This window comes from Ixodes scapularis, unplaced genomic scaffold (assembly GCF_016920785.2).
Source record: "Ixodes scapularis isolate PalLabHiFi unplaced genomic scaffold, ASM1692078v2 PGA_scaffold3__209_contigs__length_174095766, whole genome shotgun sequence".
In the NCBI taxonomy this organism is placed as follows: domain Eukaryota; kingdom Metazoa; phylum Arthropoda; class Arachnida; order Ixodida; family Ixodidae; genus Ixodes; species Ixodes scapularis.
The window spans coordinates 151908783-151935538 of NW_024609868.1; the positions used below are offsets into that span (position 1 = coordinate 151908783).

Below are 26756 nucleotides of genomic sequence, written 5' to 3' on the forward strand. Positions count from 1 at the left end.
GAACGAACACTATATGATTCCTTGCGCCGCGCGTTCAGCCCCGCCGTGTCCTCACCTAAAGAGTGTATCTTACACCGTGGCCTGGTGCCATGGGGCGGCGCCGAATGGCCTTACGCGTAGAAGTGCGTCCTGGGCCGGTTTGCTGATCTTGCGGCCGCGGCTGCGGCTGCGGCCAAGAGGGATTTTTCTGTCACGTGACCAGCTCCTTGGGGACGAGGAAGTACCTAGCGTCCCTGCCTAATGGCGGAGAAATCCGTATCGCTTCAGGCACAAAAGCCTAAATTCGCTCGCAGAAACTGACTGCAGGGACTTTCAACTGGAGTTCAATTGACCGCCCCCGTATACTGTAGGAGCGGCAGATAAAGTTACGGCCAGGAAGGGTGAAAATAAGCCAAAATAAAGAAAAAAACCACTCGAGATGAAAGCGGTGGCAGAATATTTATATACCTCCGCCAGCGCCGACGTCTCGCGCCTTCTACTGTGGTTTGTTAAATGACTTGATAGGTATGAAGGAGTTTTAAGGATCGTTACGGCCCCAGGGGAGGGCACGTGGCGTTTTAGCCCCAGTGTCTTGTGAGTGTTTTGTGTGTATTGCGTATTTTGTGGAAATAAATATAAAAAAATTCTACTGTGGTCGAGAGGTTAGAGCGCCGGTCCTTGCCGTCGCGGCGTCAAAGTCCCGGGTTCAAACCGCGTCATTAACTCTCTTCTTTTTCTATTTGACTGCACTCCCACTAACAATGTAGACAAGGCCATATGAGCTCTATAAAATTATTGGGCGGGTAGTTCTGACTCACCAGTTCGTTGTTCATGACCTCGTAAGAGCACATACATGTCTCTGGCTTCCTTTAGCAACTTCCGCCACGCCTCCTGCATCTGCCGTACACTCCGCGGAAAGTTGACAATATCTTCCCTCCCGTCTCTTCGTTCGCCAGGTAACTGTGCTGCTGAATTTCTCTAGAATTTGCTGTTTCCGTTTTCCAACTGCTCTAATTATTTCCATTTGTTGATCCAAAGTCATTTTAGGTGTTTGCGTTAGAGAGAGGGTTTCCGATGTCGACGCCTGATACATTTTTGCATTCGGTTGCGATCGTCAGCTATTCTAACTAAAATTCAACAAGTAATATGCTAATATTACAAGACGATTGCAACAACAAAATGTAAGGGGTAAAAATATACCTTTTATCACATTCCATGCAAGTAAAAGTATGATCTCTTTTATTTCGGTTTTACTTCTTTCTCAGACGTTTGACTTGCTGCCTTGCCTGTAGGATTTCGCTCAATCAATGCATCCACAGCTGCTCAATTAAAAAAAAAGTATTTTTTTAATTGTCACAACTGCAGTTTTAATTAGTACTAAACGGTCGTCTCCTGTTATTAAAAGGAGTCGTAGCAAGAGCGCGGTATATTTAAAAACACGTAAAATTGTAGTTGCGGGGGAACGGATGCTTCCCGAAGGAAAAATCCATCAATGTAACCCTGTTTGGCAGTCAATGTTTTCTAGTGGACCGCTGACTGTGCCTGACTGCACGTCAAGCATGTCTGATTGGCCAACAAGTTACTCTGACCGACAGCCAAACTCCAGTCAGACTCCACTTGTCCGTTTTCTGATGGTTTCCAGGTGGCAGTCGGCCGCCGCGAAATGCCATCAAGATGTCTTGGCGATTCTGATTGTACATCGACTGTCTCTGACTGTACGTCAAAAAGCTTTGACGTGCAGACAGACGTACGGTGAAAGGACGTAAAGTTCGTTCGGACACCACTAGTTCGTCAAATCTATGAATTCGAAAAATAATCTATGCACAAGAAAACGATTTCGGGACGTGAGCCCATAAAACCGCTGATGTTAGAGATATGACACGCAGCCGACCGACAACATTGATCAGAAGCCCGCCGAACCAACACCACCTAGACAGAAGGCCTCCGCATGGTTTCCTCTTCTTCTATGAAACGTCATCACAGTCGGATCGCGCTCGGTCGGCTATTGGACCCGACCCCGACCTTCGACGCGCTGATTGGCCACGAGCCGCAGCCGAACACTGACGCAGCACTCGTGCCCAATCTCTCGCCTCGATCGATCTGACTATGATGACGCGTGTGGAGGCCTTCTGTCTAGGTGGTGTTGGCCGAACACGCCACTTCGCTGACTTCGCTTCGCCCATAGAGGCTTCGCCGAGCTTTCATGAACGATCGCTCTCGACTCGTTTTGTTTGCCCGCTTGCTCCAACCTGTCGATCCTGCCCGGGCTCTACAATGTCTTATGTTTTAGTAGAATTTCTACTCGACAAGACCCAGCCTGTTGTGAGTTCCGACGATGTAAGGGACTTTAGCGGTGTAGTTGAAGACGACAAGGTGTACCAGGTCTACTGGGCCGGAGACGCGCGAACAAAAGGACCGTTCTACGACGCGAAAGTACTCTACATGGCAGGTGAGTAGAACTGAAGTACGGCGAGTGATGTACGAGTGCTCTGCATAACATGCTGAAGACTTAACTGCATTTGCAGCCGAAGCATCTCGCATAAAACGAATGGTCAAATCGAGTTTCCCACGCGATAGCATGGCGTAGCGGTTAAGGTGGCCGATTTGCACGCAAGTGGTCGCGGGCTCAATCCGCGGTGGTGCTGCTTTTTTTTTTTTTCTCGAACATTTTGTTTTATTGAGGCATTTGGCGATATTTATGAGTGCGTAGAGCTTTGCTCTTATATAAATGCTGCCCTTGTTGATGAAATTCCCTTAACAGTGGCAGTCAGACGTCATCTGATGGACCATCAGATGACGTCTGATGGTCCATCACGTTCCACCAAGGATGCTGACTGGCAGTCAGTGTCCAAAATTACGTATCTTGATGGAATTTTCAATAGGGTTGTTTCGGCTCCGTTTCTGTGAAAGCCATACCGATTCTGTTACCTTGGTTTCCTTTTAATGAACATTATGAAATGATTGTATTGGCGCGTTAACTTGCCTCGATCTTTTTTTTTTTTCCTACCGATGTTTCGATTGAACAGGTGGGACTAACAGTAAACACCGTGTAAGGCGCAGTAGTGCAAGTGGATGAAAGGATCACAGTTAAAAAGTAAGACACGCGCAAAATACAAAAAAAAAAAGTTCCTAGCGCGATTTGAACTCGAAACTGTCACGCCGTGACGATAAGTACCAACGCTCCAACCTCTCGACCACAGTAGAAGGCTTTTTTTTTTTCAATACATGGAAAATCACAGTTTAAAGTTCGAATTCTATATACACACAGTGAATGTTATATACATGATGATGGAGGTGGTGGATGGATGCTCTCCTGGTGATCAGTCCTTGATGAACATAATGACTGTACTAGCACTCGTATAGCACTCATGTCTTCACTCTGGGTACTATACACTTTTGCGGAAACGGAGAGTACACATTCTTCATGGCATATACTTAAACAAATTCCTAAGGCAAGCACATTTCAAGTGTGTTTTGTATGAAAGACATAATTTGATTATGTACGGATGTTTGCTGCTTTTACTATATTAAAAATCAGGAAGTCTTAGACAAGCGTCAAACAGAGGAAACCAGTCGGGCACTGGTGGGTGGACCTTATAAACACTTCTAACTTTTGCAATTTCTTCCAGAAATATGGATTTGGTTGTGCGTGGAATGTCAGCGTTTCTGTCGATCATCCGGCATCTCCAGAGACTGTGTAAACCAATCAGCATGAGTAAATCATAAGGGATATTTGTTTCAGTCGGGACGTATAAGTAACGAATACTGTGATCAGTCAAGTCAATATCTTTTCTTAGGGTTCTTTGGAGCACATCCCAGAAGAAAATCGCATCTGTACAGTAAATAAAACAGTGCTCTATTGTTTCCGGCTGGTGGCATAAACGACAGTCAATTGACCAAGGCACAAAGAAACCGCTGTTCTGGAGCCACCATTTGACTGGAAGCGTCGACGTGTGTAGCTTAAACATGAACGTTTTAGTGCTTGGAGATACAGACATACGCTTTACACGTTTTAGAACGTCCTGTCCTTCACAGTTACCGAACTTAGATCTGTATAACGGAGCGGCAAAAAAAACTTTCGATCAACGCTTGCGCTAACCGCTTTCTGGGTACTTCAAAAAGATAGTCTAATGAAAAACGGACTTTTAAAAACAAGAAGGTATCGACTACCTCTTTCCAGAAACCACAGAGGCCGCTTGGAGCAGAGCTTGTAGTAGAAACGATAAGAAAGGGTAAATGGTGAACCAGTTTTCTTTGAACAGCCATGAGAAGAAACGGGTGGGATAAATTTCTAAAGAAAAACAATCTTGAGACCAGCTGGCGCACAACTAAATGCGCCAGGCCCAAGCCTCCCGAGTCCAAAGGCAGGAATAAATTATCGCGTTTCATGCGTTCCCAAAGAGAACTCCAGATAAATGTAGCGAAAATTCGGTGAAAAGCTTGAATTTTAGAGCGATTACAATGCAGTACTTGCAAAACATACATAAGTTTGGATATTAAGAAGGTGTTACAGACGGCTGTTTTAGCGAAAATTGACATTTCTCGTGCCCTCCATGCCTGCGATTTACGTCTAATTATAGTTACGGCGATGCTCCAATATGGATCAGTGGAACGAGTTTGGTCAAGGGGAACACCAAGGTATTTGAAAGGACAGCGATTCCATGAAATCCCACCAAAGCATTTTGGAGTGGTTGCCCACGCTCCTATCCAAAAACCGTTTGATTTTTCTGCATTCAAACTTGTTCCCAGTTAGGTTGCAATACTTCTCCGTTACCTGAAGTGCTTCTTCAACACTCGCCTTATTTGAACAGAATAACGCTACATCATCGGCGTATGCTAGTAGCTTCAACTCTGCGGAACAAAGATGATAGCCACGAATAGTATCTTTGTTGATAATACTACGGCATAAAGGTTCAAAATATAAGGCAAAGAGCAGTAATGAAAGTGGACAACCTTGTCTTACCGAGGATTTTATAAGTATAGGTTCAGAAAGTGAGTTGTTTACAATTAGTCTTGTGGTGCTGTTCTTGTTACATAGCTGAATGCCCTTTATTATCGCGGTCCCTATGTTTGCGTGAGAAAGTAGCCTGAATAAAAAGGAGTGGCTAGCTCTATCAAATGCTTTGGATAAGTCTAGTTGGACTATGGCTACTTTATTTTGTTCGTCGGATACTGAATCTATTACGGACCTTGCAACATGTATGTTCGTTTGAATATTTTTCACGTACACCGCAAGTTTGATGAGCTCCGATTAGATTGTCTATTATGGGATGTAAGCGTTCATTTAAAACTTTTGCGAAGATCTTATAGTCTACATTGCAAAGTGATATAGGCCTGTAAGCCTCCATCTTTTTCAAAGCTAACGTGTCTTCTGTTTTGGGTATAAGCACTGTATGTCCTTCGTAAAAGGTTGGCGGTAGTGTTTGGTGCTCATATGCGGCTTTGAATACATCAAGGAGGAATGGACTCAGCAGGCATGAGAATTTCTTATAGAGCTCAGCGCCCAGGCCGTCCGGGCCTGGAGTCTTATCTGACGGTAGAGCTTGTATCGCAGCTTGTGTTTCTTGCAAGGTCAGAGAGCCTTCAACACTCTCCTTCTCTTTGCCTGTTAAAGATGGCACGCATTCTATAAGTTTGTGTATGTCTTCGCTCTCTTTGGTCTCAATACACTTTCCGAAAAGATAAGTGTAATGCTCTTGGAAAGCTTCTATAATGCTTTGCGTTTCAGTGCGGGCGCTGCCTTTGTGGTCTATTTCGAGTATTTCTTTGCTTAGAGCATATCTCCTTTCATCATCAAAGGACCGGCGTCCAGGCGTCTCTCCGAGCAAATATTTCTGCGAGCGCGATCGGATCACCGCGCCTCGATATTTCTCGGTAGCGTATCTTTGTAGCTGTGTCTTTGCCATGTTAATCTCCTCAGTATATTCGCCGGGATTGAGGCTTTCAAGCTCATAAAGCTCTGATAGCATCGCGAGCAGGTTTCGTAGCTCTAGCTTTTTCATAAACGTAATGGAGCTTGAGCATTCAATTGCCCAATTTTTAACTTCCTGCTTGAACATGTCCCATTTACAAAGCACGTGTAGGGAAGCGTTCTGTTTGACACGGGAAAGGATAGCGGGTATACCATCGGTGAATATTTTGTCGTTTAAGAGTGACGTGTTTAATTTCCACGGGCCCCATTCACCTCTTAGTGGGGGTCGTTTCTTTGTCCCAAAAGTTGCAGATACAAGGCAGTGGTCTGAGAAAAATATAGGTTTCACTGAGTAATCAGAAATATTGTCATAAAGGTCTCCAGTGACATATATCCGGTCGAGTCGAGCGTGAGAGGAGCGTTGGAAATGTGTATAGTGCACTCTGCCTCGTTTTTGTTTTCTGATGTCTACTAAGTTGTTATCACTCACAAGAGATTGGAGTACAGCTGCACTAGGGTCGAATCTAGTCGTTAGTTGGGAGCGATCGTTTAGATGTAGCACACAGTTGAAGTCTCCCAATAGCAACAGTTTTCTATCTGCGTCAATGTATGGCGCTAGAAAAGAAAAAAAAAATTTGCGCGCTGTCACATCATTTGAAGCGTACACGCAAATAATGCGCAATTGAATGTTTACATGGTCTAGATCGCAAGATATAAAGCGCCCTTCCTGGTCGATAGTGAGAGAAGCAGCAGTTAAACCCAACCCCTTCTTTAGAAACAAAAAACATCCAGCCGATGTGCCAGATGCATGACTGACACACACTTCGAAATCTTTCAGGAAGGGCTCCAATGCGATCTCGGTTTGTTCCTGGCTGCACAGTTTCGTGTCCTGCACAGCTAATATATCGATCTTCTGCTGGACTATTAGTTGTAGAAGTTGACAATGCTTCCGTTTAGAACTGAGACCTCTCACATTTAAGGTGGACACGCGAAGTTGGAGGGTGCTGGACATGCGATCATTTATGGTCGGGCGTTATCGCCCGTTTGCTTGTCTTCAACAAGCTTGGCGCCAGGGAGCGTCTTTGAATACGGCTTATGTCGAACAGCACCCAGTCTCTTTTCATAGTGCTTTGCTCTAGTTATAAGGCCGTCATTTAATCCCACGTTGGTAAGCGGTTCTAGTTCAAGAATTGGGTCCTGTACCTCATTGTTTTCCTCCGTTTCGGTGTCTTCCAGGTTAGCCTCGGTGGTTGTTTCGCACTGTTTTTCGTTCGTGAAGGCGTCCCTATTTGTTGGAGTCGCGGGGTTTGTCGGGGTGCTGTCTTCGGTTGCAGGCTAAACGGTGATTATTGGGTCTTCGCTAGAGGTAGTGGCCGACGTGAGGTTCTCTGGCACAACCGGTTTTCTGAAGGCCGATTGAGACCCACCGTCCAGGGCTGCTGCCATTGCAGAGACGTCGCCATTACGGTCAACAACTTCGCTTACATCCATGAGATTCTCTGTTGTTGATACTTCAGTTGTCCCCAACCTCAGCCTGTCAGCGTAGGTCATGACGCAGTCCTCCGGTTTATGCCCCTACCGTCGGCATTTCGCACACCAGGGAGTTCGGCAATGGCGGTGGATGTGGCCCACTCGATGGCATCGTAAGCACGAAGGAGGCCGACCTGAGATAAGAAGCAAGCTCTGGCACCCGAAGATGGTCATCAGGTGTGGAATCTTGTTCACGTTAGTGTCGTCTCGAAGGGTCAGTTGTACTTCACGGTTGAGGGTTTCCATGTCCTCCATTCCTTCACATCTCCACTTTTCTGGCACTACGGAGCGTACTGTGCCGTAGGGTTCCATCGCTTCAAAGATTCTTCGGTTTTTCATATATGGTGGTAACCAAAGCAGTCTGATTTTCACCTCCTTTGTCTCTGGATCAACAACGAGACATTTCCGTCCTTTCACCTTCAGGTCTTCACAGGCGACGAGCTTTGCTTTTGCAAGCGAAGTCGCACACTGGACCATCCACACATGAGACATTTGGTATTGTCCCATGGCGATTATATTCTTTAGATCAATGATGCCCTTGAGGGCATCTCTGAAGTCCCGAGCTCGGTATGGTCTGGCAGCGAGATCCCCATGAAGGAAGACAGAATTTAGAACGAGGTTGCCTGTAGGAAGACATGGCATCAGAACACGGTAGTTGTCCATTGCAGTAATGGTAGCATCTGAATCTGTAGACTGGATTCCTCGGCCAGAGGCCGGTTTGTTTTCTTGGACGGAGAACATGAAAACGCAGCCTTTCGCTACGGCGTCTTCTTCTTTCTCCGACCACAGTAGAAGGCGCGAGACGCCCGCGCTGGCGGAGGTATATAAATATTCTGCCACCGCTTTCATCTCGAGTGGTTTTTCCTTTATTTTGGCTCATTTTCACCCTTTCTGGCCGTAACTTTATCTGCCGCTCCTACAGTATACGGGGGCGGTCAATTGAACTCCAGTTGAAAGTCCCTGCAGTCAGTTTCCGCGAGCGAATTAGGCGTTTGTGCTTGAAGCGATACGGATTTCTCCGCCATTAGGCAGGGTCGCTAGGTACTTACTTGTCCCCATGGAGCTGGTCACGTGACAGAACAATCCCTGTGAGAACTTGAGATTGGGCGAGTTGGTTGCTCATGTTTGTCGACGTTTAGCGCACTCAAAAGCTGTCATTCAAGCATTCACACACCCAAAGAACACTCCTTTCACACAGCGCTCACTAACAACTTTGTATTTCGTGGTTTACTTCGGCTTCTAGTTCTTCAGATTTTTGACGATTTGCAAATAGAAAAAGACGACGTAAGAGTAAAAAATCCTGCCTAACGTTTAAGCTAATTCGCGGCTAAATAATTAATCTCTTTTCGTGATAATGTTATCGACGGCGTACTAACACATTTGTCCTCTAGTCGTATGATATTGTCGGCTTCGATGATTTCTCTTGTTAATTGGTTTGCACTTTTGCCCAACACGGTGCTGTTGTTGAGGTGCGCGACACATCCACAATCCCGACAGTGTATTCCCAAGTGGCCAGAGTTAGCGTTTAAGGGCTGTTTATACTCCGACGTCGACGAACGTGACGTGCGCCGGCGTTCGTCGTCAACAACGACACGACGCGCTGCGCTGAAAGGGTTGCGGTCAACGGCATTTATACTCCATCGCGGTCCAGCGCGCTCCGACGCGCACTTCGCGTTGCGCCTGCGCGCCGCCATGCCAATCGCGACATAAGCTGATGGTTTATTTCCGTTTCCGTTTGCATTCTGTCCTGACTTGTTCAGACGGGAGGAACCATGGAGAGCCGATTCGCGATGTATTTAGATCAGCAAAAAAAGAAAAAAATTGCAGCGGTGCTTTTATGGCGCCGAATACGGCGCCAGAGAACACACACGATGTACGTACGAGACATATTTGATAAGCGCACAGTGTTTGGAGAATTTTACCATCTTGTACAGGAGCTGCGCGAGTCCGACCCAGAATACCACTTCCAATATTTCAGGTAAGGCGACGGTCGATACTCATGTCGCTTATCATAGTGAATCAATTCTGTCGTTTCCTTTTCTGCAGGATGACGAAGGCTTCATTCGACGAGCTGCTCGGACTCGTCCACGACCGTCTTGTACACTCGCCCACACATCGCTCTCCCATCTCACCCGCTGAGCGGCTGGCCATCACACTGAGGTATGTACTACTAGGGTGCCTTCATGTGCACTTTGCTTGGGGTGATGACATTTTACTATTTTGTTTCGAACGCTTTTTTTTGTTTGTTCTGAAAGCGTGAAAGAGCGTGTCCCTGCACGCGCTGCTGGCGTGACAACGTGACAAGACTGGCGTGACAAGGCAACATTTTGTTTCTTGCGATTTCTTTGTATTTTCCCTGTGAGCGCGTGCTGTCGGCATCGGGCACCACAAACGGTGGCATCCCCCAAAACAGAAGTACATTGAGGCACTTTATGTACTACATATTTGATATACACTTCATTTTCGCGGATGCTTGACTGATTAGGTTATGCTTCTAGGCGGTGTACTACCGCCGTACACACGCCCAACTCGTATTAAAATACCTCAAACCGGGAACTTATGCGCTCTCATCTACTCCGATATTTTAATTGAGAGGCCCAATCTTGACAGTGCGTTTCAAAATAAAGTTTGGGCTCTTAAATCGCCAGCAAAAATCAGGGACGCGACGTTTCAAGTAGAAACTTACCTCAAATGCTTCCTTTACTAGTTGGATGTACAGCACGCATTCAAATCTTAAGTCTGAACTCCTAGAACGAAAAAAAAGCCTAAAATGGGAAAGTTTTCTTTTTAAGTTTTTCGTACTTTAAATAGAGACTTGAATTTGTAATATGTAAAGGGGACTGGTGAGGTATGTATTCGAGGTAAGTTTCAACTTGATAGGTTCAGTTGCTGATGTTTGACGGGCCATTAGTACTACCTTGAAACTTTATTTTGAGACACTCATAAATAAGCGGATCAACGTATCATTGTAACACTTACTACATCAAACACATATTTTACTAAATAGAAAGGCTGACCCATTTGACAACATCGTCATTCATTTTTTTTTGCACTTTAAATTGAGACTGAAATTTTTAATGAGCAAATCAGCACAGTAAAACTCATATTCGAGATCAATTTCCACTTCATGCGCCAATCCCTTGATTTTTGCGGGCAGTTTTAGAGTAGAAACTATTTCAAAACACCGTAGAGCGTCAGTCAAACACATTTAGTACATATTTACATATTGCGTGTATAGCAATATAAGTCTGACGGAGCACTCTCGTAGGTCGTTCTTAGTCACAAACAGTGCAAATGACTGACTAAACAGTTGCTCTGAGTTAGGTACTAAGTCTCACAATTTTGTTTTTCACATTTCTAGGTTCCTTGCATCACCAGGATCTCTGGGCCATGTGTCCATAAGTTACCGGATGCATAAAGCAACATTATCGGGGATCCTCCAGGAAACGCTGCCAGCCATCTGGGACTGCCTCTCCCAGTTAGTGCTGCAGCCACCCACATCACAACAGTGGGAAGAGATCCGGAGGGAGTTCTGCGTCAAGTGGAACTTTCCTAACGCCATTGGATCAATAGATGGCAAGCACTTTGCGATCAGGTGCCCACCAAACTCTGGCTCAATATTTCACAACCACAAGAAATTCTACTCGATGGTGCTGCTCGCTGTTGTTGACGCCCACTACAGGTTTCGACTGGTGGACATTGGGGCTGCCGGACACCAGTCCGATGGCGGTGTGTTGAGAGAGTCTAACCTCGGAAAGGCGTTAGCTGCCAACACCCTCCAGATCCCTGTAATCGCAGAGCCTGCACCACCTCTGTGCCTCCTGGGGGATGAAGCCTTCCCGTTGAAAACGTACCTCATGCGCCCTTTCCCCGGAAGAGGCTTGGACTACCGAAAAAAGGTCTTCAACTACAGGCTCTCCCGGGGCAGGCGTACAGTAGAAAACGCCCTCGGAATACTTGTGTCTCGCTGGCGGGCGTTTCTGGCTCCCATGCATGGCACTGTTGAGCACTGTGAAAATATGATAAAAGCGGGAGTCTGCCTCCACAACTTCCTGACACGGGATGAAGCCTACCGCCCTCCTGGATATACTGACAGTGAAAGGAGGGGCGCCCGTGTGGATGGTCAGTGGCGAGCTGACATTTTGAATGTTGGTGTAAACAGGAGCCTAGGTGGCAACAGCAGCCCAGCAGCAATCAGCATCAGGGACCAGCTGGCAGACCACTTCATCTCCCCTAGGGGAGCCATCCCGTGGCAACACGACATAGTGACGAGGGAGTAGACGACGACACAAGGTTGTTATCAATGCTGTTCAATTTTTTTCTTTCCTTGCAAATAAATTGTATATATTTTCTCTGCTCTGCTTGCTTAACAAGGTTGACCGGCAAAATATATTTCGCAATCCCTCGTTGTTTTCACCTTCAAAGAGCTTACCTGCCTACCTTGGTGAATTTTGTTCTACAGGGGAGAGCGAGGTAATTGGCACAAGCGGGGAATATTGGCCATTCATGTTTTTCGCTTGCCACTGAGATACAGGCACGCATACCAAATGATTGGTTTCTCATTAAGTGAACCCGCAGGAATGTAGTAGTGGCTCACTTGGAAAATAGGATAGCTTGCGTATTAATTACAAAAGTCGGGTTTAATCTTTTCATTTACACCACAAAGGAGTAAAATAACATTCTAGATGTACTTTCGATAAGCCTGCTTTTCTACTTGCATTTCTCTCGGAAATATAAACAGGTTTCGAGCAATGCGTGCCACCCACGAAGCGAATGTAATGGGTAGAAAGCATGTTTGGTTAACGGTATTAGCGCAGGCTGTGTGTCTGAGTAGCAGATGATGCTATTATGTGCACTAAACATTTTGCTAATTTACACACGCACCAAAGATCATGCCGGGTTTGCAGGTACACTCGCTGCGCAAGGTATCGTCCACACTCGTGTGTACCTACATTCCAAGCCACTACCTTGACGCTTGGGGTAAATTTGAAAAATGTCTGTAGGTGTTCTTTCAAGCTATTTTATGCGATAGGCATCCCTGGAGCTTGCCTCCGAGAACAAATTCTGAAGTATTGAACTAGAGAGTTAATAATATTCAGATTAACATAGACTGCTTCACAGATTATGTTTTTTTTTTTCTAGCGATGTAGTAGAATTGCATAAGCAGAGATTGCTCTTCGAAAATGTAGTTCATGTTAACAGAATCCGTATATTATCAAAACATGAGTGGACACGTGTGCCTTCAGATGCACAAAGGTCGGGGGCGTTTTATTTCTGCTAAAATTTACATTCATACTCATACACAATCTGCATTACACAAGCCCTGAATTGGGCACTGGTGACCTTGTCCCAACGATCTAGAGATTGTGCTACAGAGTAGGCAAACGCCTCGTTCTGTGTCATTTTAGTCCTTAAATGATTTAAAAGTTCTCTCTCCATTGTGTCAGCCTCCCTTCTGCGTGCAGAATGGGGGGTCCTGGGCACCTTTGTGACTGGCCTGATGACCTCCTCGAGGTACTTGATGTTGATACAACCCAGGTGGACGGCGTGGCTGGGACAGGAGACTCGGGGCTGCACTGCAGCTCTTCTTGGGCAGGCTCGAAGTCAGTGGGAATAGTCGAGTCGCCAGGAGAAGATTCCACCATTTCCATTAATAGACACTGTGCTGTGTCGCCCACAGGTGGTGCCTTTACGTTGGTGGTTGCCCTGCAAGTGGGATTAACATATGGGAGAGAACTTTAGTTAGAGAGCAAATGAGGACTCATGTTTTGTTTACATACTTCCTGGGTCGGATATGTTTCTCGTAAAACGACATCATTTCCAGGAAGGCCCATTGTTTTTTCCGGACGAAGCCACTACCACTCCTTGTGGCAGCTTCAATGGCGCGGACATCCCGAACATACCTGTCGCGTACACGCTTCCACGCTTTTTGTGCGTCCTCACCTGAAATAAATATGTCGAATTCAGTTCTCCCAAATGCAGACGTGATACAAAAATAAAATGCTGAACAAGTTGCCATGTCAGTTAAGCCGCTTGCACTGCTTTTCTGTTTGAAGTCCTAAATAACTAGAGCGCCTCAATGTCTTTCTGTTTGGATGATGCCATCGTTTGTAGTACCCGATGGCGACAGCACGCGCTCACAGGGAAAATACAAAGAAATCGCAGGAAGCAAAATGTCGCCGTAGCTACACCGTGGCCGTAGCACAGTCAGCGCCACGCGCGCGTGCAGGGACACGCTCTTTTACGCGCTTCAACACACACACACACACACACACACACACACACACACACACACACACACACACACACACACACACACACACACACACACACACACACACACACACACACACACACAAAAAGCGTTCGAAACAAAATGGCCAGATGTCGTCACGCCAAGCAAAGCGCACATGAAATCACCCTAGTCAACTTACCGGACTTCATGCCGCAGGCAATGCGCACGGACTCCCAGGCATTCTTTTTTCGCTTGGAATCCCTGTACTCTAGAGAACCGACGTCATAAAGACACTCGCGCTCTCTCACCGCTTCAATGAGCCGCTCAACCTCGTCCGTCGTCAGATGGCTCGGTTCGCACTCCACGGCACCTCCGTTCGCCATTTTTCTTTCCAACTGACGCTCGCGCGAGGAATTCTGGGTGACGACCGTCGTCGGCCGACGCCGAGATTCGAGCAGCGCCTACCTCGACGTGAGCTTCGCCGGCGCGCGCCGAGGCGCGTTACGTTGCGAGGCGGTCCACTTTGTTCGGAGTATAAACTCTCCTTTCGCAGCTACGTCACGCAACGCGCTCGGGAGCGCCCGCCCGTCGACGTTACGTTGGAGTATAAACAGCCCGCCTCGACGTGAGCTTCGCTGGCGCGCGCCGGGGCGCGTTACGTTGCGAGGCGTTCCACCTGTCGTCAGAGTATAAACTGTCCTTTCGTAGCAACGTCAGGCAACGCGGTTGGGCGCGCGCGCCCGTCGACGTTACGTTGGAGTATAAACAGCCCTTTACGATGTTGTTGGAGTGTTCTCGAAGGCGGTCATTCAAACATCGCCCAGTTTGTCCAACTTTAGTCTTGCAATTTGCCCGTCGAAACTCTTTTGTATGGAATGCGAGCACGACTTTGCGATAGAGCTCTTAAGGCATGACCGCGCTATGCCTCTTTTCACGAGTTTTGAGCGCGCAGTTGAAAGGGAGGAGTGGTTTTTTACCCCTGGGTTCATAGGACCAGCAGACGTGGTGAGGTAGCACCTCCAGTCGGAGATCCAAGAATCTTAGGGAACCTTTAACCGGCAACTCGTGGGTGATTTCTAGGGGACTCATGCAGACTTTAAATGCCGAGAGGACGTTGTCCACCGAGCTTGAACCAATCGCTTGACCTCAAAGTGCGGTCATGCCTTAAGAGCTCTATCGCAAAGTCGTGCTCGCATTCCATACAAAAGAGTTTCGACGGGCAAATTGCAAGACTAAAGTCAGCAGGGTACCCTTTGTTCTTATTGGTTTCAGTGGTCGAAACTCTTCTTAAAGAAATGAAGCCAGATAACTGTGTCAAACAAACACACAGAGACAGGACAAGAAGACCAGTCATCGTCCCTTACATCCACAATTTTTCCCACGGCCTCAAGAAAACAGCGAACAGAGTCAATGTGGACATCGTGTTTTCAGCACCCTCCAAACTGTCCAGCCTTTGCAAAAACGTCACCACACCCTCAAATCCCGCAATCTGCTGCTCCAAGAAGCATAGGACCAACTTTGTGCCCGGCGTTGAGGGGGTTGTCTATTCATTCCCCCTTTCATGTGGAAGACAATACGTTGGACAAACTGGGCGATGTTTGAATGACCGCCTTCGAGAACACTCCAACAACATTGTAAACGCTAACTCTGGTCACTTGCGAATACACTGTCGGGATTGTGAATGGGTCGCGCACTTCAACAACAGCACCGTGTTGGGCAAAAGTGCAAACCAATTAACAAGAGAAATCATCGAAGCCGACAATATCATACGACTAGAGGACAAATGTGTTAGTACGCCGTCGATAACATTATCACGAAAAGAGATTAATTATTTAGCCACGAATTAGCTTAAGCGTTAGGCAGGATTTTTTACTCTTACGTCGTCTTTTTCTATTTGCAAATCGTCAAAAATCTGAAGAAGTAGAAGCCGAAGTAAACCACGAAATACAAAGTTGTTAGTGAGCGCTGTGTGAAAGGAGTGTTCTTTGGGTGTGTGAATGCTTGAATGACAGCTTTTGAGTGCGCTAAACGTCGACAAACAAGAACAATCCCTCTTGGCCGCAGCCGCAGCCGCGGCCGCAAGATCAGCAAACCGGCCCTGCATGAGCACGCAGAGTATTAGCAGCGAGATGTTTTGGTGGCGCCCTCCTATGGTTACCTCTCCTGACGTCATTACCTTGCGGACACCATTTAGATGGTGTTTGTAATGAGCATGGTGGAAGCTTGAAATCATTGCACTCTGAAAGCAACGCTCCGAACACCGTCATATTTTAGGTTCTTACATTAGTCTTATTTCTGTCGATGGGAAATCCTTTGCAGACGTCATAGTCAGCATTTGGTCAATCGTCGAAGGCCGACCACAGCGACGCTATCGATCGCTCACGTCGCCAATACTAGACGCTCTCGGGCTCCGCGCGCTCGCGCACAACCATAGCCTCCTCTATACGGAGAAAGCCTGGCACATCGACGGCGGAGCCATAGGGAGCGCGGCCGCAGAAAAAAGGAGAGGAGGAGCGCGCGAAGCGGTGACCAATGTGGTAGCGCAGAGCAGAAAGGGCAGAGATAGTCTGCGAGCGCTTGGGTCATGAGCGGCCGCTCCCCGAACCACGTTTGTTTTCGTGTTTTCGTCACCGTCGTTTTCGTGCTCCGGGAGAAACGGCTGCGGCGCAGGGACGGCGAAGGGAGAGAGAGGGTCGACGTCGAGTTTCTCTTCTCCGCGATTCCGGAAAAGAAAAAAAAAGAAGGAAAAAAAACTGTTTCTGCGTTTGTCCGCTCGCTCTTCTGTGGCGCTGGCAGACAAGCTTCCCTCCGCTCCTGATTCCCCGCCCCTCCTCTCCTACTTTCGGCGGCCACTTTTTTTCGCGACGTGCCAGGCTTTCTCCGTATAGAGGAGGCTATGGCACAACACTTGAGACACTTTACGCTCACCCCTTCAAGGAGAAATGCAACGATAGCGAAATCCCCCTCCCCCCCCCCCCCCCCGCCGGCATGTTTAAAAAGTAGCGCAAGGTGCGTCGATGCACCAGACACGTACAACGTGCAGCTCTTGGGAAGATCATGGAGGAACAGGCAAAACCAACGCTGGGCAGAACTGAGCAAGATTTCACACCCCATGTTCTCAGAAGTGATATGTTTTATTTGCTCAGGAGAGCCGCGGCACCGCAGAAATGCAAGAGCTCGTACCAAGGAGGCCCGCGGTGCCGTGTCTAGTGATGGTGATTATGTGATGATGTAATGTACAGATGAAAGTTATGGTGTGTTAGGCCTAGCAGCAATCTTCGCGGTGATGGTCTTCGCGGTGCTGCCATGGGCTGCTTACTTCTGGTAGGCCGGTCTCAAGCGCCTGGAGAGGGCTTTTTGCGTGCCATACTTGCATACGAGCCGGCCGAATTACCGGCGGCGCAGGGAGTCCAGCACCCCCGCAGGGGTTGGCGCCGGTGTTGGCCAGGCGGCGGTCTTTACGAAAGCGGGCCTTGGAGTGTCCCAAGTGTCGCGCGGCACGTGTCTCGAGCATTTCCACAACAATGAATGGTGCCAGTATTCCCAGGATAAAGGGGCTTGTTGTTTGGGCAGTTTGATACTTTAGACCCATGTTCCGGATAAAAAAAACAGGACACGGGATGGCCAAAAAAACATGCTTTTCGTGCAAGGCTCGTCAAATTATGAGGCGCTGGAGAAATGCAGCCTTCTGCGTTAAGTCCTTATTTCGAACTCTTTTTGTTCGCCTTCCGCCCATTGAAAAGCATGCGGCAAGGGCCTTAGAACGCGCCTGGTATCGCTGCGCCGCAGCGTTCTTCCGCATCAAAAAGTTCGTCTGCTTTCCTCGCCGTCACCATGGCAACGAACACCGAATGAATAGAAGCACGCACGGTACCGCCGCGTGAAGCCAGCAACAGCTGACGCCATTTTACGAACGCCCTCTGCTAGCCACAGCCGAACGCGGTGTGTCAGATCAACCGCCTCCGCCGGTGCGCCGCTAGCAAAGACGACGAAGCTGAGACACGCCGACGGCGATCGAGCAAGCAACAACACCACGGGACGACTGCAACGGCGGCATTTATTTGGATCAAAGGCCGCCCTCGCCGGTGCGCCGCTAGCAAAGACAACGAAGCTGAGGCACGCCGACGGCGAATGGGCGAGCAACAGCACCGCGGGACGACTGCAACGGCGGCATTTATTGGGATCAAAGGCGCGAAATAAGCAAGAACAATTTTTTTTTGAATCATAACACCCGATATCCAAGTTGGGGACCACATACCTTTGCTGGGTCTTTCCTGTGAACTTTTTACAGAGACAGGGGGTGCCGCATTCAAAACACAGCTCCGTTTGCAAAATATGGGGGCCCTGAAGAGGACCGTTGAGACCGCTACCAGAACCTATAACTGACGTAACGAGCACTTGACGAGCGGTTGGCGCATAAGTCGTCTTTACGCATGCAGGCGGGTGACGGGCTCAGCGCAGCGGATCCCTCGAAGTCACCGGGGCCGTCAGAATCCTCGGCCTGTCTGCGTCGGGGCTCTAGATTTTGGCGGCCGCGGCGACGAACGACTGGAATCTATCAGTGTTTCCGCGCGCCTTCTCTCTCCTCCAAAACATGAACTTTGCAAGGTGACCAGTGAAATGGTGGCTCTCGCGCCGTCCACGTGGAAGAGAGTTTTTGACGTGGGCCCAGGTGCCCTCCACCGTATTGGTGTGCGCACCAGTGTTCGGGTCGACAAAGTGCAGCTTGTGGTTAACGGTGAGGTGCGTGAAGCGAGCGCCATCTGCAAGCTTGCGATAGCCAGCCCAACAATCTGTGATTATTCTTGTTCCAGGGCGGACCCACTTGGCTATTAGCCCTTGCAGGGTTTTAGCGTCACGGGTCTCCACGGGAACAAAAAAGCAGCACCCGCTGCAACGCGCCACACCACCGAAAACCCACTGGCCAGGCCTTAAATACCTGCGATGGTACTTGTGCCGACCGATCATACTCTCGTCTAGTTCTACAGTCACGCCTTCGCCACCAATCATGTCTGAATGCTTACAGACGGCATTTACCACAACCTCCCGACAAAGGCTCGCCCAATCAGTTATTGTCTTACTTGCGATATCAGCCTCCCGCTGAATGACGGCGCACGGTAGGTTCTGGCATCCGGAGGATGATTTTCATGAGTTGGAGAAACGTGAGGTGCGTGCGATCCTTCGAAAAAGGAACCGCTCCGTACCGAGACCTCGCCCCGGCACTGAACTTTGACCGGCTTCCTCTTGGGCACCTCACGAGTCATCCACACACCGCAACCCCCCCCCCCCCCCTTCCCCCCCGTGTAGCCATCCGCAGATCTAGCGCGGACCTGCAGCTTGTCATCGCAGCTTCGCACTTTGGACACGCACGAAAACCCAGGAGCCAGGAGCAGGCCAACGCGCTGAAGCAAATTAATTGCTTCAAGAGGGTCTTTCATGGCGCCAAGAAGACGGCACAAGTTGAACGCCATGGCACTGCGATGCTCGCCTCTTGAAGAATAAAGCGCCGAAGGGGAACTGCGCGCTTCTTTGCATTTATTATATTTATTTCATCCGCCATTTTATACCTCGTGACACAATTCTAACAAACTCATTGGTTGATCTGTCGGACCACACCATCGCGTGACATAAACAAAAAAAAAAAAAGAAACGCCAAACGTATGTCCACGGACGGCATCGTCACAGAGAAGGGAGCAGTCGAACCCAACAACAAAATGAAATAACAAAGTGAATAAAAAAATAAAAAATAAGAAGGGAGCCGTTGCGGTTTCGGACGGCGTCTTCTTTGATGAGAGGAGCTGCTCTGTCCAGAGCGGCCAGAGCAGCCGTGCTGCTCTGGCTGCTCGGAATGTTCCTTTTTTATTCTTTTGCTTACTCTACTGGGTGCCACGACCCTTATTTGAAGCTGATTTGTTAAAATAATAACAAACAACGCATTGGAACGGAGGAGGTAGAGAGTCTTGGCGTCAGAATTTGACGTGGTAGAAAAGAAAAGAAAATAACGAATGCACAATACATACCGTATGCCAAGACCGTTATACTCCGCACTTGGCGAGGCCTTATGACGCAGCCGACGACCGTTAGGCTATTTATTTTGTTTCTTTAGATTTTTTATCGTGACGACTACTCCACTGTGCCCCGGAGTCTCCAGCGGAGATCCGGCAGTTTTTAATTATTATTATTATTGTCGTTTGAAGCGTACTCTTTCTATGCTGCTTCGTTCCTGACGCCATAAAAATATGGGGCGGGATTACTTTGCACCACGTATAAAAAAAAAAAAAAAATGCATAAAGACGACTTATGCGCCAACCGCTCGTCAAGTGCTCGTTACGTCAGTTATAGGTTCTGGTAGCGGTCTCAACGGTCCTTTTCAGGGCCCCCATATTTTGCAAACGGAGCTGTGTTTTGAATGCGGCACCCCCTGTCTCTGTAAAAAGTTCACAGGAGAGACCCAGCAAAGGTATGTGGTCCCCAACTTGCATATCGGGTGTTATGATTCAAATAAAAATTGTTCTTGCTTATTTCGCGCCTTTGATCCCAATAAATGCCGCCGTTGCAGTCGTCCCGCGGTGCTGTTGCTCGCCCATTCGCCGTCGGCGTGCCTCAGCTTCGTCGTCTTTGCTAGCGGCGCACCGGCGGAGGCGGTTGATCTGACACACCGCGTTCGGATGTGGCTAGCAGACGGCGTTCGTAAAATGGCGTCAGCTGTTGCTGGCTTCACGCGGCGGTACCGTGCGTGCTTCTATTCATTCGGCGTTCGTTGCCATGGTGACGGCGAGGAAAGCAGACGAACTTTTTGATGCGGAAGAACGCTGCGGCGTAGCGATACCAGGTGCGTTCTAAGGCCCTTCCCGCATGCTTTCCAATGGGCGGAAGGCGAACAAAAAGAGTTCGAAATAAGGACTTAACGCAGAAGGCTGCATTTCTCCAGCGCCTCATAATTTGACGAGCCTTGCACGAAAAGCATGTTTTTAGACCGGAGTTTGGAGATAGTTTTTTTTACAACAACATGGGTCTAAAGTATCAATGTGCCCGGAATTTTTCGGTGACTCCCTAAGCAATATAAAATATTCCGAACATGTTCATTTTTTTCCAGCAATGTCATACATCTGAGACTATTTTTAATGGCTCAGTGGATGAATCTCTTATTAAAAAGAAAGCGCTCGATCATGCCGTAATTATTTGAAAGCCAATAAATCGAGCCGCTCCAATGTGGTTCCAAGCCATGAGTTTGTTTTCCCGCACGGCCCTTCGTAGCCAGTATTTATATTGTAGTATTTGTTTTTCTATTTGTGCTGTTCGCGCACGGCTGCAATTGCCGTCTTGAATTAAGCTTTGTAGAGCGGATATTCACTCAGCTGGAAGTGATGCTTCACGGGCAGAGAAATCGCTTTTCGATCAACTTGAATGCAGCCAAAGCCGCGACTTGCGGCAACTGTTAAGTGTACGGAGCTACGCCGTTGCGAGCTCGAAAATTTCTAGCGCTCATCCCAGCGCGCCACTTGGAAGACAGTTTCTACAGGAACCGTAATATATTTAAACAGTAAAATAAAAGATTGCGTTTTTTTTTCTCGATTTTACCTGTTTTTTTTTTGTTTTTTTTTATGCTAAACTTCCATTGTAAATATACGTACTTTCCGTCATACTCTCGTACTGTTCAGTCTTTTCCCCAGAGCGCAATCGCTCTCGGGGACCGACATTCACATTGGCCACTGTACGATAGGAGCTTACCGTTCAGACCAGCGTTCCAACATGGCTATCCACACGTCGATCGACTGCACCTAATCCCTCAAGCGGTTTTAAACTCTTTAATGTAAAGCGGAATGCCATCCTGCGACACTCCGCCCCCTCCGATCACGGCCCGACCAGCGGCATCAATGCCCGACAGTTTACGTCATCTCATCTTGTTGTTACACCACTGATACGCGAACTCACGGTCACATCGGCAATAATTCCAGTCTTCTGTTCACAAACCACAACACTGGCATCACGATGTCGCTGACACGCAGAAATACAGAACCACGTTGAGGATGTTGCTGACACGCAGAAATACAGAATCACGTTGAACGCCGGTTGGCGTCCAAGGCAGGCAGGAAAACCTGCCTGCCTTGGACGCAGTTCCCGCGATTTCCATAACGTCGAAAACGTCGACACAGTTCCTCGTGGTTTCGCTGCTGTAGAGCTGTAGTTCCGCGTGTGTCTCGCGAATCGGAGACGGCCGTCTTACCCAGTGTATGTAGCGCTGCTGGCACTTCTCCGGAACTTCGCTGTTTCTAGCGGCTTCGTTAGCTCATTTGATAAAATTAGTGGTAAAAACGTCAATGCAACCGAAATGTTCTGCACGTTCGGACTAGAAGACGGAATTACAGGCGGCCCTCGCTGCCGCTGAAGCTCAATCAACTCAACATCAATTTATAAAACAACGTGCGCGATGTGCTCGAAAAACGAAACCGAAAGAAGATGAGTCGGGAGAGCGAAAGTTTTCTCCGGTCTGCCTGGAAAAGGAGGAAAACGTCTCGGTGAATAATAAGGACTTTAATTGTCCTTTCATCGGTCTGGGTTTGTTTATGTGTGTTTTGGTAAAAAAAAAAAAAAAAATTAGGAAAAAAAAAAGAAACTTGCTCCTCTGGGGATCGAACCTTTGACCACTTGGTCAGTAGCGCGATGTTTTACCCCTGCGCCAACTGAACAAGGAGGAACACGCCCTCCTCCTTTCATCTGAACTGCCGTTCCTCCCTTCTCTGGGCAACTTGTCCGCAACAGGGAGGAACAGTCGCTGTTGCTACCTTTCCCCTCCTTTTTTTCTTAGAGTGTGTCCTCACCTGAAGAGTATTATCTTACACCGTGCACCAGGCGCAGGGTACCGGTAAAGCCGTTCTATCCGGGGAAAAGTGGCGCGATTCATTGTTGTAGAAATGCTCGAGACACGTGCCGCGCGGCACTTCTGAGGAGAACATGGCGTCTGAAATCTTGCTCAGTGCTGCCTGTGCCGCCATGATTTTCCCAAGAGCTGCACGTGTGTCTTACATCGACGCACCTTGCGCTACTTTTAAAACATGAGGGGCTTTAGCTATCGTTGCATTTTTTCTCCTAGGGGCGTGGCGTAAAGCGTCTCAAGTGTTGTGCGCGAGCGTGCGGAGCACGAGAGTGTCTAGTAATCCCCGTTCTCATGCAGGACGCACTTCTACGCTTAATGCCATTCTGCGCCGCCCGATGACACCATGTGCAGAGTACCGGTAAAGCCCCTCTATCCTGGGAAAAGTGGCGTCATTCATTGTCGTGGAAATGCTCGAGGCACGTGCCGCGCGCCACTTCTGGGAAGAAGATGTTGTCTGAAATCTATCTCAGTGCTATACTTTGTTTCACCTTGTGTTGTACCGCAGGAAAGGCTACAAGCGCGAGCTCCTTACTCTATGGCACACCTCGGCGGCACAAGCTCTCGTGCACCAAGGGCAGCTGCCAACGCTATGAGCTCGCGCTCTAGCCTTCGCTGCGGTACAACATAAGGTGAAACGGAGTATAGTCAGTGCTGCGCTGTGCCGCCATGATCTTGCCAAGGGCTGCACGTTGGACGCGCTTCGTGCATCGACGCTCTTTGCGCTACCTTTATTAGGTGAAGGGGCTCTAGGTAATGGTGCCAACGCTGATGTGAACAAATGGCATGCTATCGGCTTTCTGTTCGGCACACCTCCTCTTATGCCCGCGTCCCACTAGAGCGACAAACAGGAACAAACGACAGCGACAACCCTCAAACCAGAGTCTTTCGCGATTTGACAGGCTTTGGAGAATAAAGATGGCTATGCTCATACACGAGTATCATGCACGCGAGAATATCTATTAGCAGGCTTGCAATCACTCGTGCTTACTTCGCGAGCACCGAACCACTAAACGCCTACCAAAGGTACCATCACCAGCATGCGGCATGTGTCTGTTTTTCGCTCCAGTGGGACTTGGACATTATAGCCACCATAGCCGGACGTCGAATCGACTCGCCCTGCCTTACAGTGCTTTCACTGCCGTGCTTCCAAATCGCCACACACCTACGGCCGCCGGACGTCACACTTCCCCATTCTAGTACACCCTATCCGTGCCTTACCTGTTACTTTTCCGTGTCTTCGTTTGTGTGTTAGATCAAGTGAAGACAAGCCACTCGGCTTATCGAGGTACGTGCGTTCGCCACGGAGCTCGAGAAGCCGTTGGCCTCCCAACGTGTTTCCGGCGAAAGACGAGGGGGCTCTCTCAGTCTTCAAAGACGCGTACAGGTAAGATGTTCGCTCATGCCTGTTATCCAGCCTTTGGTCTCGACAGCTTGTACCCATTTTTAAACTTTACTCACACATTCTCTTTCCGGTTGGGGTTAGGCATCGAAGGCTCGACTCCAAACTTTTTGTCGAGTCGAGTGACACGCTTCCTCCACGTCGAGAGTATATCCTTGAGAAAAATGTATACAAAAACTGAAAGACGTTTACAATTCTCTGTAATGTCAAATTAGAGTGCAGCTCTTGAGGAGAAGGAGGGGAGGCTACGGTGGGGAGGGTATGTCCCTCCTCCCCCTCTGTACCCTTTCCTTCTCTCCCCTGCTCCCCTCCAATTTAGCGAAAAGTTTCGCTAAATTTCCCGCTAAACTTAGCGTGGAAACTAAATTGGTTTTCAGGTCACGTGACGTCAAATTTCCCGCACAATTTAGCGGAAAAATCTCCCCGCTAAATTTAGCAAAAAAGGTTTCCCGCTAGATTTAGCGTGAAAATTACCCCGCTAACTTTAGCGGAGAAACTTCCCATGATGCAACGTACAGTTACGCTATGGTGCCTGGATCGCGTCTTCGGCTGGTGTGTTTAGCGTCCTATCCCGCCCATACATCAAAAGTGGTCCCAATGTGGCAACAAATGACGCGAGTGTCATGCTGTTGCCTGTCGCGATCCTGGCGGCTGGCCGTAGAAATGCTGGCGAAAAGCACGAGCGAACGCGAGTGTCGCTTTCGTCACGGCGTCCCTTTAGGCGTCCCAACTTCCGGCTGCTCCAGCTTCGGTGAACTGCCACAGTGGAAAGCGACCTGCAGCAGAACAGGCGTCTGCCACTTATACCACAACTGTTGGGGCGCCGCCAGGGTCGCAACAGGCGACAACATGACACTTCTATGACGTCATCAGGCGGAAATCGAGGGACCACTTTTTTGAACCCGGTAAACACACCAGTCGGAGACGCGTTCCAGGCACCATAGTTACGCCGACGGAGACGCCAACACTGACGGCGACGCCGCTCCACCCGCAAACGGGCGCCTAATGGTGCGTTTACACTTGCGTGTTTGCGGGCGGATCCGCGCAGGCAGAAAGTGGATTTTGGAGCCGGGTCGCGAAATCGAATCGTCGCTGGCGGAAAATCTGGATCAGTCCAGGACCTATATCCAGATCTTCCACCATCAACCAGGTGATTTCGCCACTCGGCCCCAAAATCCACTTTCCGCCTGCGCGGATCCGCCCTCGAACACGCAAGTGTAAACGCACTATAAGAGCTGCGCTCTAAAAGACGCAGAGCCCAGCGGCCTCCATCTATGCACTGGAGACGCGTGTAGTATCCCAGCTAGCTTCTGAGCTCTCGCGCATCGAAAGACCAGCCGATGTCACATTGCAGCCGCATAGTTGGCTGCAAGTGCCACTGAAAGGCCGGGACCTGCGCCGCAGCGCGGCCATAAGAGGTGTCACTACCATACCAAAGTTGAAAGCTGGGCTAGTTGGGTCTTAGTCGTTCTGCGCTGTTTTACCTACATTATGTCACTATTATATTCGAGAACAATATTCTGTGGCTATGCAGATAAAGGTACGGTAGCGCGTGCTTGAGAGCCGTTTGGTTCCTCTTGATGGGTCTGTTCACAATTCCTTTGGGGAGTCAACACACCTGTCTTTTGCTTTCTGCTTTTTGGCGCAGATGCCGACTGCTTCAAGAGGGGTTCTCTTCGGGCTACTTTGAGCGAAGGTATTAGGTTCCTCGAAGACCCATCGAACACCATGAGCATGGCTCCAGGGACTACCTTTTTTGTGATGTATCACATTAGATAATTCCCCGGTCTAAAGTACCTGCTGCACAGAATCGTAAATGGAGATTTATTGTTCCCATCAAGGTTCTCCCTTCCTATCCTCTTCTTCCACGTGGTGTTTTGCGATTCATCGCTGGGCAGCTGGTGGAAAGACACGCAAGAAGCTATCCTCGATGTCGCCTTGCAATTCGGGACACAACAATAAGCCACTGAGCCACGCGAAAGAGAACCTGTTGATCAGCGATGACGAGCAGGAACAATAGTTTGGCCGCAGCGCCCAGCAAAAAAACGATGCGCTCGCTTTCTTCTCCGACGAAACATGGAAAAAGAAGCGCTGAAATCTAGGCCGGCCGTGGTTATAGATACGTTTAGGCTGCTGTGTGAATTTAAAATACGTTTAATGACAAAAAAAAAACTTTCAGACGAAGTAATAAAAATAAATAAGTCGCGATTAAATAATAACATATAATGTACCGTATGTAAAATAAAATTTGCTTGCAATGATTTAATTTTTTTTTATTTACTGGTTTTAGGATTTCACTGGGGTCATTTATGAAAATCAATGGATTTGCCTATTTCCTCTCTATTCAAAGGTGTGTTTGAGCCAGTAGTTTACTTAAAGCTCTGGAAAATGGATGGTGATAAAATCGGTGCATCGTAAGCCCCGAGCTTAGGTAATTAAAAGGGTCGAACAGAGGCACTGTTTTACGATGTTTCACTTAGAAGTCGCCAGGGATCTCCCTCGCTTTCCTTACACCATGTGCCACAATAAACCTGAGAACCGTAAAACGTCGCTTTTGGATACGTTTACGGAAGCCAAGGCCAGAAAAGACCACGCAAACAAACGAACGAACGCACACACCTCTGCACGCACACCGGTCATCAGTTCTATGGCCAAGTGCAAAGACGTGTCGACCTTTGGATCGATGTACTCCTTCCTCCGTTGTCAGTATTTTTATCTCGCCTCTGGTCGAACTTTTGACTTTTCCCTTTCAGGGGGCCAAGTAAATAAGAAAGGCGCTGCCAATTGGGGGACATGGACGCACTTTCCCGCACTTTCCCTCCGC

At 48.4% G+C, this 26756-nt stretch overlaps 1 protein-coding gene, 1 long non-coding RNA gene and 1 pseudogene across 2 annotated transcripts; 1 reads left to right on the forward strand and 2 right to left on the reverse strand.

Annotated features, from left to right (window-relative positions):
• Positions 1 to 6910: 6910 nt before the first annotated feature.
• LOC120847651 lies at positions 6911 to 8044 on the reverse strand (annotated as a pseudogene).
• A 1247-nt stretch (positions 8045 to 9291) lies between these two features.
• LOC115332553 (putative nuclease HARBI1) lies at positions 9292 to 11702 on the forward strand. Its single transcript, XM_029994962.4, has 3 exons — positions 9292 to 9398; positions 9467 to 9580; positions 10782 to 11702. The coding sequence occupies exons 1-3, from the start codon at positions 9292 to 9294 to the stop codon at positions 11698 to 11700; spliced, it is 1140 nt and encodes a 379-aa protein (XP_029850822.4). The 3' UTR covers positions 11701 to 11702.
• A 1352-nt stretch (positions 11703 to 13054) lies between these two features.
• On the reverse strand, positions 13055 to 13993 carry LOC120847645. The gene is made up of 3 exons (XR_005717411.1): positions 13855 to 13993; positions 13324 to 13363; positions 13055 to 13126 (listed from the first exon to the last, which is right to left on the reverse strand). It is a non-coding gene; the product is annotated as an uncharacterized LOC120847645 (long non-coding RNA).
• Between the last annotated feature and the right edge of the window lie 12763 nt (positions 13994 to 26756).